Source organism: Typopeltis vanoorti, chromosome 4, assembly GCF_054136105.1.
Source record: "Typopeltis vanoorti isolate ZY-2024b chromosome 4, IOZ_Tvanoo_1.0, whole genome shotgun sequence".
Classification (NCBI taxonomy): Eukaryota; Metazoa; Arthropoda; class Arachnida; order Uropygi; family Thelyphonidae; genus Typopeltis; species Typopeltis vanoorti.
Genome location: NC_143552.1, coordinates 48,844,278 through 48,860,534, shown reverse-complemented (window position 1 = coordinate 48,860,534; position 16,257 = coordinate 48,844,278). Strand labels below are relative to the sequence as shown.

Genomic DNA, 16,257 nt, shown 5'->3' with positions numbered 1-16,257 from the left:
TAAATCTCTTATGCAACTCACGTACATTACACCTTTTCGAGACATCACCATAACTACTCTTAACATGTCTAGAGTTCACTTGAACTTTTTTTGACTAACTTTGCACAAAACTTGATATTAATACAGTTCTAATTCCATTCACTCATTTTCTGCCCAAAACAACAAATGTGCATGTGCAAACTCTATCACAGTTTGTCAACTCGTTCGCTATTTTGATATAATTCAAGGCAACATCAGAGACGTGTTCAAACGAACACATTCACATGGTTCTGCCTGACTTAACACAAGTGATAATACAAGGCCATTCCAGGAATTGAATTGTTACACCTCATACATTCACTACTATTGTTATAGTAAGCTGGGACTGACATACCATGCTTTAGGTACCCCTTCACATAGAATAATTATATAAAAAAAAAAAAAAAAAAAAGTGCTACACAGACATAAGTTCAAAGAGACTGTTTTTGAAGTTAGCAGCAACTGGGAGACAGTTATTTTAGGACCAATTTCCAAACTTATTTTTTCCAACAATACAGAATTCCAAATTAAGCTGGAATTCTGTACTGTCTCTTCAAATTAATCCCCTTGGGAAGCAATACAGATGATGCTGTCACTGTTCAAAACATCTCTGGAACTCATCTATGTCAGAAAATCTGTGTCCTTTCAAGGCACAGATGACAAAATTAGATGACAAAACTACTTTAGCTCTTAAGATGATGAGTATCAAACTAGTGAAATATTAGCAAAGAAATATCTTATTCCTTTGTTGTTGCAAATTAAGGTTGAAAAACAGACATGAAATGCCAGCATTCAAGCAGTGCTGACAGCCATTCTCTAATTAGTTAATATTAATAACACCGTAATATTATTAAGATTACTTAAACAGAGCTAAGAGTCATTTGTTCAGACCTCACTACTTTCATCACTGAAATCAACCACATCTATGACACTTTCTAAGTCAATGACCTCTCTGACAACAAAATTGCACTCTTCCTCCAAACAAAGAATCCACTTCCATCTCTAATATTGGGGGGGGGGGGGGGGGGGGGGCATAGAAAAATAAGTTACACAGTCTTTCTTAAAAAGTGTAACATTTAAACTGCCTTTGCATCTTACAAAAATTAGTTATTATTATTAAATTTACCAAAAAACTCTTTCTGTTCACTCAGATTATCTTAGTATCTATACAATTCCTCACTCCTGCAAAAATTGTACTACTTAAGTCAAACTAGAAAAAAAATGCCAATATCTGCCTGAATGACTGTAAAAAATAATCTAATACTGACAACACAGCAGAGGCTGCAGACCACGCAAGTGATTCAGAGTACTGCATTCAGTGAGATTCAAAAAAAACTTCATTGTTATATAGATGCAAATTTAAATTCAAGAGACTGTTTTGGAATGTGCCTGCAACCTAAATAGATTGTTGTCATTTAAGACTTTGGGATCATACCCTTCCGTTTGTTGTTTACCTTCTCTCTGTGTCTGCATGCACAATATTTTTACCTTTATGCCTATTAAGGCATAAAGGGAAAATAAGGCATAAAGTCAAAATACTGGCTTAATCCATAAAGATTTTCTTCTTTCTATTAAATAACATCAAGAGTAATGATTAGCATCTAAGTATCAACACCAGGTTACTGTACACCCTCAATCCAAAAAGAAACTGAACTTTTGATAGAAAATATAACACAGGCCAATTATAATTATTCAAATAATTTATTTCAATCAATATACTCTCCCTCAGCTTTAATACAGTGTTTGGCACAGTCAATTAATTTGTTAAATGAGTTTTTTATATTGGTTTTTGGGATACTGTTGAGGGTCGTGGTTACTGCCACTTGAACGTTTTCAATAGTGTCGTATCGCTTTCCTTTCATCGGCAAATGAAGTTGGGGGAAGAGAAAGAAGTCACAGGGTGCTAAATCAGGTGAATATGGTGAGTGATCAAACACACTTGGTGTTTGCTCAAAAACTGTCTCACAATGTTCGAACAATGAGATTGTGCATTATCTTGCAAAAGTGACCAGCTGCCTGCATCATGATATTCATGCCGTACGCAACAAATTCTCGCTATCAATCACTTCAAAAATTTGAGATAAAACTCGCTATTGACCGTTTGGCCAGGTGGAACAAATTCTTTGTGGATAATCCCTTGGAATCATAGAAACAAATCGGAGAAACAAATCAGAGTAAAAACAAAACAAATTGTAGAAACAAACAAGGTTCAATGTAGTGAATTGAACAATGGATTTTGTAGACTCCTGATTTTTTAAGAGGATGATGAGGTGGTTTTGGTGGATGTAGGAATCTTGAGATTTTTTCCATAGGAAGGAAGGCTACTTTTATGTTGTGTTTGTTCATTAATTTGACTAACTTATCTGTAACATTTTTGATATAAGGAAGCGAGATTGCGTTTTTGTAATCCTGTTTTATTGTGATGTTAATTGGAGGCATTTTAAGGATTCTCTTGATGGTTTTTGTTTCATACCCATTCTGTTGGAGGATTTGTGTTAAGTATTTTAGTTCTTCATTACATCTTTCTTGTGTGCTGGAGATATTGTATGCTCTGTCTCGAATAGTTTTAATTAAGCTCATTTTTTGTGAAGGATGGTGGTGTGAGGTTGCATTTAGAAATCTTCCAGTGTTTGTCAGCTTCCTATATACTGAGAAGGAGAGTTAACTTTCTTCATTAACTTCTAATAAAATATCCAGAAAAGGAAGTTTTTTATTTTTTTCTTGTTCTAAAGTGAATGTTATGGTGTTGTGCAAATTGCTGATATAATCTTTGAAATTGATAAGTTCATCTGTTGTTCCACTGAATATGATGAAAATATCGTCCACATAGTGTAGCCATATTTTTGGTTTTTTATGATAATTCTTAAGAGCATTGTTTTCAAATTTTTCCATAAATAGGTTTGCTAATACCAGTGATAATGATGAATCCAAATCAATAATTTGCACAACACCATAAAGTTCACTTTAGAACAAGAAGCAAATAGAAAACTTCCTTTTCTGGATATTCTATTAGAAGTTAATGAAGAAAGTAAATGCTCCTTCTCATATATAGAAAGCCGACAAACACTGGAAGATTTCTAAATGCAACCTCACACTATCATTCTTCACAAAAAATAAGCTTAATTAAAACTCTTCGAGACAGAGCATACAATATCTCCAGCACACAAGAAAGATGTAATGAAGAATTAAAATACTTAACACAAATCCTCCAACAGAATGGGTATGAAACAAAAAGCATCAAGAGAATCCTTAAAATGCCTCCAACTAACAACACAATAAAACAGGATTACTTATAAATAACGCAATCTCGCTTCCTTATATCAAAAATGTTACAGATAAGCTAGCCAAATTAATGAACAAACACAACATAAAAGTAGCCTTCCTTCCTATGGAAAAAATCTCAAGATTCCTACATCCACCAAAACCACCTCATCATCCTCTTAAAAAATCAGGAGTCTACAAAATCCATTGCTCTTGTGAGATTTGCTACGTAGGACAGACAGGAAGATCTGGAGAAATACGCATGGCTGAACACCAAAAAGACGTACGATACAAAAGAGAACAAAAAACGGGTCTTGCTTTCCATACCAGTTCTACTAGACATGATGTACTCTGGCTAAAAAACGATGTCATACATAGAAAACAGCTATATAAGAAAATTTAAAGAAGCTGCTAATATGCTGAAAAACTCAACCCAATGCAATAAAAATCAAGGTTTAATTCTCCATCAAGTGTGGTCAGCTCTAATAAAAAATCTACCTCAATCTGAGCTCAGACTGTATGAACGAGAACAAGAACACGTGACATCGTCCATTATTGTTCAACGTCAATAACGTTTTATATCTGCATTCTGTTATTTGAGTTTATGAATAGCCAGACGGTTATGATTTGTATTTATTAATTCTCTTGTTTAAACTTTAAGTTATACTATTTACTCCCTGAAGATGTAAATCCTACGATTTACGAAACTTGTCGGGAACTATTATTTCAGTATTTTGTATAACTGAATAATAAAAAATGTGGTGTAATCACCGAAATATATCTTTTGAACTCTCATAATATTTTTAGGTACTTACCATTTCCAAGTTCCCAATCAACCGAAAAGTTATAGCGGTCATTGTAAGTAAACAGTTCTTGAGCATTTGTATCATCCCATGTGCCATCAGGTTTACGGAGAAGAGCATTGAGATCAAACAGCAATTTCCATTTAACGGTTGATACAAACTTATTTATTTTCATCCAGTCATTACCTGAAATTTTAGAAAAGGTAACACATGATACCAATGATATTTTTGGATTTATTTGTAAGATAAAAATATTTCAAAAATGCATATTTCCAGAAGTACTGCCCAGTGATGTACACATTTACACAATTACACACTCAATTACAAAGTTACTAAAAAGTGAATCCTGTAGGTAAGTATTGTAATATTGATATAGAGTTGAGAAAAACAAATTCAATAAAGTTAAAATTTAAATTACTATAAACAAAGCTGCTTTACTAAAGTAGTGTATTTTAATAAACTGAGGATTAATAATTAATCCCTGAAGGTTTACACTATTAATCTGTTATATTCTTTCTAGTTTAGCCCTCTCCTTTTTATAATATGACAATTCTGAAATGCTGATATTACTCAGTTAGTTGTAAGGCATTGTGTCCTTTGAGAAGTGTTCCAATGCTCTCAATATACTAGTTTCAATTATTGAAAACTATTAGCAGCTAAATGAATTCCATTTTTTTAATTTGTTCTTAGCTGGCATTGTGAATTAATACCATTAAAAATGTGTGATGAATAACAGCCAATAACCTAAACTTTTCTATGTGACTGATTTTCATTATTCATCTTCTTTTCATAGTACTGTAACACAAAAACGATAAATCATAAAAAATCATAAAAAGTTATTTATAAACTAGCCTATATTTCTCACTATTTTTAAGGAAATTATAACAGACTAATTATTAATTATAATAAATTTAAACATTAAAAAGCGTTTAATTTTCTTGACCAAAAAGCTCTGGAAAGACTTTTAATGGGATTATATTGATCAAGTACATATAATAAACAACTATGTTATACCAACTAGTTTCACCAACTAAGGCTGTTGGCATCTTCAGGGTACAAAACTGATGTAAGGCACTAAAAAATAAAAAACTGTTACAAACTATAATCAACCGATTCCAATTATATTAAACAAAGAACAGAGCAAGTACAATACATGCATAGAGCGTGCATGCTTTCACTTGTTGTTATTTAGGAACGTTCTATAGTTGGCACTATAATTCAGTTCTGGTGACTTGAAGGATCTGATAAGTCTTCCAGATCACGGGCAAGATTAGTCCTTGGTTCCTGTTAAGGTTTTGTATACAGCGGGCAACTGTTGTGGCCTCCTTAAAAATTCGGGAGCGGAAGTCCGCCTCCATGTAAGGAATTGTGCTTCTATCCCACTCTATGGTATGGTTGTTCTTGAGAAATGAAAAGCTAACCCCGATTTTTCTTCTCTGTTATTATTGACGTCACCTATGTGTTCTTTTTGCCTAATTTCAAGGCTCCTTGAAGTTTGCAATACAGGACGTTATTTACATTTCACTTCCTGCCACCACATTTCTCAGAAACTTAGTATTGTACACATGTTGAAGAACTGTGCCTCCCTCCTTACAACAGATCAACAAGACCTCCAGGAAGAACTATCCCTGATATCCACCAACCTTACCATGAATGGATTTCCTCGAAGACTCGTCCACAAGATACTTTTCTCTGAGCCCCGACAAAGACAACAAGATGATATACGTTATATTTCTACCATCGTCGTTCCATACTTAGGGACAGTTTCCAATAAGATTACTAGACTCCTCAGACCACATAAAATAAGAGTGGCCTTTAAACCCACAGAAATGATTAGACAACTCTTAAGATCTTCAAAAGATAGCAATCCTTTCTCCAAATATGCTGGAGTTTATAACATATCCTGATCGTGCAGTTTGAATTACATCGGCCAAACTTCAAGGAGCCTTGAAATTAAGCAAAAAGAGCACATAGGTGACATCAATAATAACAGAGAAGAAAAATCGAGGTTAGCTTTTCAATTCTCAAGAACAAACCATACCATAGAGTGGGATAGAAGCACAATTCCTTACATGGAGGTGGACTTCCACTCCCGAATTTTTAAGGAGGCCACAACAGTTGCCGCTGTATACAAAACCTTAACAGGAACCAAGGACTAATCTTGCCCGTGATCTGGAAGACCCTTATCAGATCCTTCAAATCACCAGAACTGAATTATAGTGCCAACTATAGAACGTTTCTAAATAACAACAAGTGATATCATGCACGCTCTATGCATGTATTGTACGCGCTCTGTTCTTTGTTTAATATAATTGGAATCAGTTGATTATAGTTTGTAACAGTTTTTTACTTTTTAGTGCCTTACATCAGTTTTGTACCCTGAAGATACCAACAGCCTTAGTTGGTGAAACTAGTTGGTATAACATAGTTGTTTATTATATGCACTTGATCAATATAATCCCATTAAAAGTCTTTCTATAATAAATTTAATTAATATTTCTGATATTTTGGCAAAGTCAAATTGTCATAATCAGGGAACACAGTATAGTGTTCTGGTGTCCAAAAGCTAAGGACGAACTACATTTTTACCTGTATATGAAAACATTTCCATGACTACAACCAAATGTGAATATAAATTTATTGCCAACATGATAATAAATTATATTACACAAAAAATGTATTAAAATTTCATACAAATTAAATTGCAAGATGTTTTTGAAAAAACTTACAATTTTCTAAGGATGTAGTTAAGGAATTAATGTACAGTGCTCATAGAAAACTATGTGAAGAGGCAGGGCCGGCAGAAGCGAGCATGCAGAGCATGCGGGCACAGCTACGAAGTGGGCACCGCCACCGGGGCATCATTCATAAGTTCATTTTTAAGAAACAAAATTTTTATCATGAAAACAAAAAATTCTTAGAATGATCAATATTAAAATAAATAAGGCCAGATACAACGAATAAAAATTTAAAAAAATTGTATATTGCTGCCTCTTTGATCAGCCGGCTGTTTACAATTTTGCAGCGAGACCAGGCTAAATGCTGGCCTACAGAATGTTGTGTCTACTGCAGTCTATCTAAAGTGAAATGGTGAACGGCTTTTGTGTGCAGAAACGAATTTTCGTACAAAACATTTGTTGCTAGTTAACCAGTCTTATGGTACACATCTCAGTAGGCTACTGACAGTAGCACAGTGCACACTATTATTTCATCTCTATGTCGTGTAGTGTAATAATTTCTTGCGGGTATAAAATAGAAATGGAATCAAAAATTTAAAAAAAGTTATCCCATGCACAAATTCATAAGCGTCATGCTGCGAAAGAAGCAGATGTTAAGAAACAAACTGGGGCTCTTAATAAATTTGTTAAAATATTAAAATATTCTGATGCAGATTGTAACCAACTCGATACATCGGAAATCAGAGTTGAAGAACCGTGCACATCATCCAGTTTGCATATAAGTACTATTGCAGCTATTCAACAAGATAACAAGACGCATGATTTAAGTGAAAAACAGTTAGAAGATTTAGTTGTAGTTGACCACAAAACTAACACATTGTTAGTCTCTGTAAATTTAGAAGATCCAGGTGAATGGGGAAATATTGATGAAAAATTACGAGTTGTTTTAATTAATATGGGGCCTGTTCAAAAGAAAAATATAATATATCCCAGAGATACATATGGTCATAAATTTGGCGACACGTATTATAATAGAAAAATGGAAAATTGGGAGCTCGTACAAAGTACTTGGCTCATTTATTCCGAAACTTTAAATTCGGTTTTTTGCTTTTGTTGCAAACCTTTCGCACCTACTGAATCAAGTAGTCTTGTATAACAATTAGAGAAATGTATTAACAATTATAATGATTGGAGAATGTAAGTACAACCTTGCATAGACATGAGACTAGTTTCACTTACATGAAAAATTTCTTAAAATGGAAGGAACTTGATAAAAATTTAAAAAACAAAACTACTATTGATTGCTAGACTCAATGGAAAAGAAACACTGGACGAGTGTTGTTTTAGAATGCTTGATTGAAATTATAAAATTCCTTGGCAGCCAAAATTTAGCTTTTCGCGGATCATCTGATAATATGAAAGGAATAACGGCAATTTTTTAAAATTAGTCGAACTGTTTGCGAAGTTTGATCCCGTTATGGAAAATCATGTTGAAAGGACCCTACAATGAAACAATAGAGTACACTTTTGAGTAAACAACAGTCAAAATGAAATATTGGAAAATTTAAGTAATGCAATCAGGGATACAATTTTATTATCAATTTGAAAATCTAAATATTATTCCATAATTTTTGACTGCACAACTGATGTCAGTAAAACAGAACAAATGACCATTATTATTCACTTTGTTTCCTGTGACAACGGAATTGTCAAGATCAGGGAAAACGTTGTAGGTTTTGCAGATATATCAAATTCCACAGGACATGGTTTATGCGCAGCAATAATGGAACAACTAGAAAAATGGAACATTCCCATTGAAGACATGCGAGGTCAAGGGTATGACAATGGGGCAAATATGAAAAGGAAAAAATATGGGCTCCAAAATTTGTTTTTAAACAAAACTCCTCAAGGTTTTTACGTGTCATGTGCTGCTCATACTCTAAATTTAATCATTAACGATGCAGCCAAAGTGAATGCAGATACAATTAGTTTCTTTGCAATTATTCAAGAAATATACAATTTCTTTTCATTCTCTTACAAAGGTTGGGCAATCCTTTTAAAGGATTGCCCAGCGTTTGTAACAGAATGAAATGTCCTTCATGCTGAGTTCATAAAAAAATTGACATTGAAACAGCAATCAGAAACGCGATGGGAAAGTAAAATTAATGCAATCCGCCATGTACAATATCAGTCAGGAGAAATTTACGATGCACTTTTTGAAATTTTAAATAATGAAAATTTTAATAAAGAAACTCAGCATGAAGCACAAACGTTATGTGCTAAAATACAGGACTACAAATTTATTTGCTCTCTTATAACTTGGTATGATTTACTTAACAGAATAAACCCTGTGAGTAAAATGCTTCAAGAAAAATATGAACATTACACTTGCTTTAGAATCTATTGAAAACTTAAAAATATTCTTACAAGAGTATCGATCAGATACAAATTTTAAAGAAGTTCTATAAACGGCAAAAGAACTGAGTGAAGAGCTGGACAGAGAACATGAATTTAAAATTGGTACGGAAGTCCGACGATGAAAGAAAACACGACAATTTGACTACGAGCATCATGACCAAATGCCACAATCGCCAGAAGACAAATTTAGAGCGAATGTATTTTATACACTTCTAGATGTTGCAATGTGTTCGTTAATAGAACGTTTTGAACAACTAAAATATTATGATAATTTCAATTTTTTGTATAGATTACTACACATTATTATTATTATTGTTCAGGGAAACTCCAAGGAGTCGACAGATTCATCGAGGGAGGCCCTAACATCATGTCAAGAACAACTATTCGACATTCGCACAGTATCTATCATACCTTGCCTTCAACTTATTCACGGTCGTAGCATCCACAACAGACTCTGGAAACTTATTCCACTCATTCACCACTCTCCAAGTAAAAAACCTAGCTCTAACACACTTGTCAACCATGCTCTTGCCCAGCTTCCATGCATGGACCCTAGTCCTCCCACCACCAGTCATATTTTCAAAAATATCTTCTGGATCAATCTTATAGAAACCCTTCAGTAATTTGAATGTCTCAATCATATCATCCCTCCTTCGCCTATCGTCCAATCTCTGCAACCTACAAATCTTCAACCTATTCTCATAAGGTTCATTCCACAGACCTTCTATCATCTTGGTCACTCGTCTCTGGTTCCTCTCCAATTCCTCCCCATCACGAAGAAACCCTGGTGCCCATAACTGGGCACAGTAGTCCAGATGGGGTCTTATCAAGGCTCCATACAGAGGAACAACAACTTGTTTGTCTCTGCATGTTAAAGTATTTTTCAGAAGTCAAGTGATTTGATGAGCTGATTTAGTCACTTTTGCAATGTGCCCCCTAAACTTCAATTCCCTATCCACCAACACTCCCAAATCCCTGGCCTCATCAATCTCCTGGAGTACGGTTCCACCAATGCGACATACTGCTGCTATTCTTTTCACCCCAAAGTGCATAACCTTACGCTTTGCCACATTAAATTCACATCCATTTTTCCTAGCCCAGTCCTCCAAACTATCCAAATCATCCTGTAACATTTTGACATCCTGTGCACTCACAATTGCTCCACCCAACTTTGCATCATCAGCAAACAAGTGAACACTTCCTATCAAATCCTTTCCTTTATCATTGATGAACAAATTGAAAAGCAGTGGTCAAAGAACAGAGCCCTGCGGCACACCACTAGTCACAAGCCATTTTTTAGACTCCACTCCTGCATAAGCCACTCTCTGGTATCTCTCCTTCAACCATCATCCTATCCATCTCACCAACCGTATATCTATCCCCATCTGCTCCAGTTTACTGATTAGGGTTCCATGTGGTATCCTGTCAAAGGCCTTGGCAAGGTCCAGTAGTATCACTATAAACCCATTACCCCTATCCAGTTCAGCCGTCACTGTATTATAGAACGTGAGCAAGTTACTGAGGCATGATCTACCCTTCACAAAACCATGTTGTCCCCCATACAATATCCCATTTTCATCTATCCAATCCTGTATTATTTTCTTGACTAATTTCTCTAAGACCTTGACAATGATTCCTGATATGCTAATCGGTCGGTAATTTACAACAGCAGTCTTAGAACCACCTTTATGCAGTGGAACTATTTTTCCCCTCTTTCCACCCCCTCGGGACTAACCCAGACCCGAGACTCAAATTAAACAAAATGGTCAAGGGTACTGACAATTCTTTAGCTGCTTCTCGTACAACACGAGCTGGTATACCATCCAATCCCACACATGTATTGACATTGAGGTTATGCAATAGACTACTCACCTCCACTTCATTCACCACAATTCCCGTATAATGTACTGGTTTATTCGTTTCTGCAATGTCACCACCTAGATGATATATACTTGCAAAGTGCTCACTCAGTAACTCAACTATATCAACTGATTCAGTTACCTCCCTACCATCGGTATTCTTTAAAATCATTCTGCCATGTACATTTTTTCTTTTACTTGCTACATATCTAAAAAACTGTTTAGGATTCTCTTTAGCCTGCATTGTTCTTTCATAATCCTTTTTTGCTTTTCTTACCACACTCGTTACCCTTCTGGCCTGCGCTTTATACCATTTGTGTGCCTGCCGGTCACCTTTCTCCTTAAATTCCCTCCATAGTTGTTTCTTTTTTTGCAGCTCAAGCTTAATGGTGTTATTCATCCATTTAACCCCTAGTTGATTTATTATTCGGACTCTAGGTATACAGTTAGCCATTGCTTCATGCAAACACTTCTTAACTACCTACCTCCCATGCACTAATGACTTCTAGTCCTTGCAGTTGTACATGCCATGGCACTGAACCAATCAAACTCCTAAGCTCGTCACACTTTCCAGCCCGATAATTCCACATGTACCCTGTCTTAATTGAAAATTCTACACCTTTAGCCACCTCCCAAGTCAAGACCCTATGATCACTCTCACCAATTGGTGGCAATGTGGTCATATTTGTTACAGCCAAATCCTCAGATGCAATTACTAGGTCCGGCACTCTCTGACCCCTAGTATTTTCCATTACATGCTGTCGCAGATAGTTATCACTTAATTACCGCATAAAATCCAACTCCTTCCTCCCGAGTGTCCTCTCCTCACTCCAAACAATGTGACCATAGTTGAAATCTCCCATAATAATTACCCTCCTCCCACTCATTTCCTCTATTTGCTTGTGCATACTGTCACCACCATCTTTTCCATCACCTGGTCTATAGCAGCACCCAATTGTATATTTAGTTCTGCTAGCCACAATCTCACACCAAATGGCCTCACATTTCTTAACAGCTTTGATCCTTCTGCTCCTTAATGGGTGCTTAAGGAATGGGTGCTTGCATGAGTTACTAAAGGAAACTCATGTTTTAGCAATTTGCTCATATTTTATAATAATGTTACAGCTGAGTTAGATAAAGGGAATGGGTACACTATGATTCCTTTCTTTTAGGCTTACACGGTGATCCAAATGCATTTTTGAAAATTATGGAGACAACTACCGTGTTTAAATAAAAACTTTAGTTTAATATAACTAAAATCTACATTCGACGTTTCGACCTTTATGTCAAGGTCATCTTCTGGAGCATACAACTATACACAGGAAACAAGCTACACTAAAATCAAACTGGTTTGTTAAAGACACTGACCAACTGCTACAACAATTGTTGGCCTGACCTCTTATGGAAAAAAAAAAAAAAAAATTATACATCAATGCCAGAGTCCTATTATTATCTGTTGGTTGTAGAAATACATTGGGCACTACAACAAGTATTGCCTAATGTATTTCTACAACCAACAGATAATAATAGAACTCTAGCATTGATGTATAATTTTTTTTTTCCCCACCAGAGGTCAGGCCAACAATTGTTGTAGCGGTTGGTCAGTGTCTTTAACAAACCAGTTTGATTGTAGTGTAGCTTGTTTCCTGTGTATAGTTGTATGCTCCAGAAGATGACCTTGACATAAAGGTCGAAACGTCGAATGTAGATTTTAGTTATATTAAACTACAGTTTTTATTCAAACAGGGTACACTATGATAATGTTAGATTTTTCTAAGGCATTTGATAGGATACCACACGAAAGGCTGTTACGTAAAGTGGAGAATATGGATTGGAATATAAACTTTTGACTTGGATTAGTGGATGGGTGACAGACAGATATCATAAAATAGTATAGAGTGGATGTGAATCTGCCAGATTTAAGGTCACCAGTAGTATTCTTCATTGTTCAGTGCTTGGGCTAGTTTTGTTCAATCTATGTATTAATGACATTAGGGAGGGTCTAACAGAAGATGTACAATTGTTTGCTGATGATGCAAAGATAGGCAGGGCAATAAGGAATGCTACTGATATTCAGCACTTACAAAATTATTTGAATACGCTGGATATTTGGGCAAATGAAAATGGCTATCAGTTTAACGCTAGTAAGTGTAAAGTTATGCACTTTGGGGTGATGAGATTTCCAGTGGCATATTAAATTAGTGGGGTTATCATGGTGTAATGATGAATAGGAATTTGAAGTTCACAAAGCAAAAGTTGCAAATATAACTCAGAGGATAATTGCAATGCTGAAGCAAACCTTGAGATGTAAGGATAAGGAAGTCATTTTGCCTCTTTATAAGGCTTTGATAAGACCACACCTGGATTTTTGTGCACAGATTTGATCTCCCGGGTTCCAAGGGGATAAAGAAGCTGTGGAAAGGGTGCAATGGAGAGTTACAAAGATTATATCTGGATTATGAGGTCAGACTTCAAGTATGTGGATTACAGACTGTTAATAGGAGAAAGAGGGATGATATGATAGAGGTCTATAAACTTTTGAATGGGTGTTATAGGATATTGTCTGATGAAATTTTCATTATATGGAAGGTGGGGAAGAGAACACAGAGGACACCAATGGAAGTTAAGTTTGTTCACAGTCAAGAAAGGGGCAAGAGCTAGGTTTCTCTCTCATAGAGCATTGAGTGAGTGAGTGGATAGTTTGCCTCTAGAGATAGTGAGTGCCTATAGTGTGAATGAATTTAAGAGAAGGTATGACAGCTGGTTTGGGAGATTTATAGCCTCCCTCGATGAGTCCTTGACTCCCTGGAGGTCTCATATATAATAATAATAATAATAAAGAAATCAGGCAATTGGACAGTGCAAAAATCAAACTTAATTAACAGAATGGACTGTCTGAGGATGTACGTTCCCATGAATGCAACATGTATATGTAACAAAAGGTGAAGAGTGTGTTAGTGGGGAGACTGAACAGGAGATGAGAGAGAGTGGATACTTTGAAAGTGTGATAATCTGTTGGACTGTGAGTTATCGGTAAATGAGAAAATGCCTCATGATGGAATCAAAAGGTACATAATTGTGAGAGTAAATGACCACACAATTGCAGGAGCAAATGATTGTATAAATCATGGAACAGAAGTGAGTGGAACTACAAAAGAGAAAGAAAGTATAGCTGAAGAAATTAAGGTGAATGACAGTGGAAGTGAAGGAACACTGGAATGAGGAAATGAAAAAAAAAAAAAAAAATGATAGACTGACGTATAGTGTAATTACCAGGATGCAATACTTGAAAAATGATCTCATTAGAATGAAATGTGAAATGAAAAATATGTGTTGTGAAATGAGAAGTTTGAGAGATAAGAATAGTTGAATAGCAATGCATGGAGATTCCATTATTAGAGGTGTGGTAAATGAGAGATTCCATAATGTGTATTTTCTGAAAGGAAGAATTAGCAGGATAATTGATATGTTAGATAAGAGAAACGGACGAGCAAGTAAGCTAGGGTAGTTGCTGGAACAAATGACTTGCTTGGACATAAAAGGCATGTAAGAACGATATCAATACATTGTTGAGATGAGCGAAAGATAACAGTATGGTTGGAATGGTGGTTGGTGTATTGCCTAAATATGACAGTGGTGAGTAGAGATGAAAAGCAGGGATGATCATGAATGATATGTTGGCAGAACTATGTGAGGAGAAGGGAGTGGAGTTTGTGAATGTGTGGGATACATTTGAATGGATTTTGTTTGAGTCAGTTGGAGAGACTATTGTTGCAAGGAGGAATGACTGATGTGAACAAGAGAGCAGAAGAAGAAAGAGGTGAAGCAAGAGATCAGGAGAGCAGAACTGGTGAGACTGAAGTTATTGTCCATGAATAGCTATCAGTACTGTGAATGGTAATGATAGAATGAGAATGCAAGATGGACAGGAAAACTGGGAGGACACAGAGTAGATAGGCAGACATAGTATAAATAGAGTGGATGTTGGAAGTAACAGTAATGAATGTGATTATAGCAATGGTCAGAAACGAGAATGGCGTAGGATGTACAGGATGTAGTTGAGTAAGAAGCGAGAGATTGGTTAAGAGATACATGATAATAAAGGCAATTGGAAATGTTACATGTGGAGAAATCACACACCCTACAAGTGGAATGAACATGACCAGTTATATACCTAAATGTGAATTGCTGTATTTTTTAAAAATATCAGGAGCATCAGAAATAAGGGAGGAGATATGATGTTGCTGATTGAGTTTATTTGCCAAAAAAATGTTAGAATAAGCAAAACATGGTTGGATAAGGATGATACTGTGACAGGAACAGAAATGGAAGGCTATGATGTTTTCTGTTAGGATAGAAAAGATAAGGAGGGGGGGGAGCTGTTGATGATGATACAAGGCGAATTATGTCCATACAAAGCAGAGATGAGATGTGTAAATGTGGTAATAGTTTTGAGGCAATATGGCGAGAGATGAAGGTTGACAGAAGAGATATTTAGTCAGATGCTGCTATTGGCCAGGGAATCTGGAGAATGGTGATAAAGAAATATATGAGCAACTTGGGTTAATGAACAATGGAAGGGTGATTATTATTTTGATTTTAATTATGGCAGTATAGATTGGAATGAATTAAGAGATAGCAGTGAGGAATAAATTAAATGAATTTCTTCCATTCTCGAGAGACCACTATCTCAGGAAGTATGTATGGGAGGGCACATGAGGATCGAAAGTTCTAAAACTGATCATTTCATCAGAGAAGGTGATTGTAAGTGGGGTTTTGCACTTTCCTCCAGTAGGTGAGAGTGATCATGAAGTGATCACATGGGTTGAGGCTAGCCATATGAAGACTTCCATGAGGAAAGCATATATGTGGAAGCACAAGACTGGTGATTATGACAAACTTAGGAGACAGTTTGGAACTATAGCTATGGAATGAGGAGTTGAGTAGTAAGGAAATAAATGCTGCTTGGGAACAGACAAGGAAATATATTCAACAGTATCAATGTGTGAATATATTCTGAAGGTCAAAAGGCTGAATAAGGTAGGTGCAAAATAGATGAGCGAATGGATTAAGCATTAAATCTAGAAGACAAAGACACTTTGAAGGAAGTACAAGAATGAATAATGGTAACAATCAGTTTCATGAAGAGTATAAAGAGTTAGTGGTCTCTCAAGAATGGAAGAAATTCATTTACCATATTAGTGACTGAGTTAGTAAGCA

The 16,257-nt window shown here is 35.7% G+C and overlaps 1 protein-coding gene across 1 annotated transcript in view; it reads right to left on the bottom strand.

The window, feature by feature from the left end:
• Positions 1-16,257, bottom strand: part of LOC150107287 (heparanase-like) — a 321,370-nt gene that overhangs the window by 242,833 nt on the left and 62,280 nt on the right. The window contains exon 4 of the mRNA XM_090391135.1: positions 4,095-4,268. Coding sequence (XP_090247261.1) covers positions 4,095-4,268 — 174 coding nt within the window. The remainder of the gene's footprint in view (positions 1-4,094; positions 4,269-16,257) is intronic.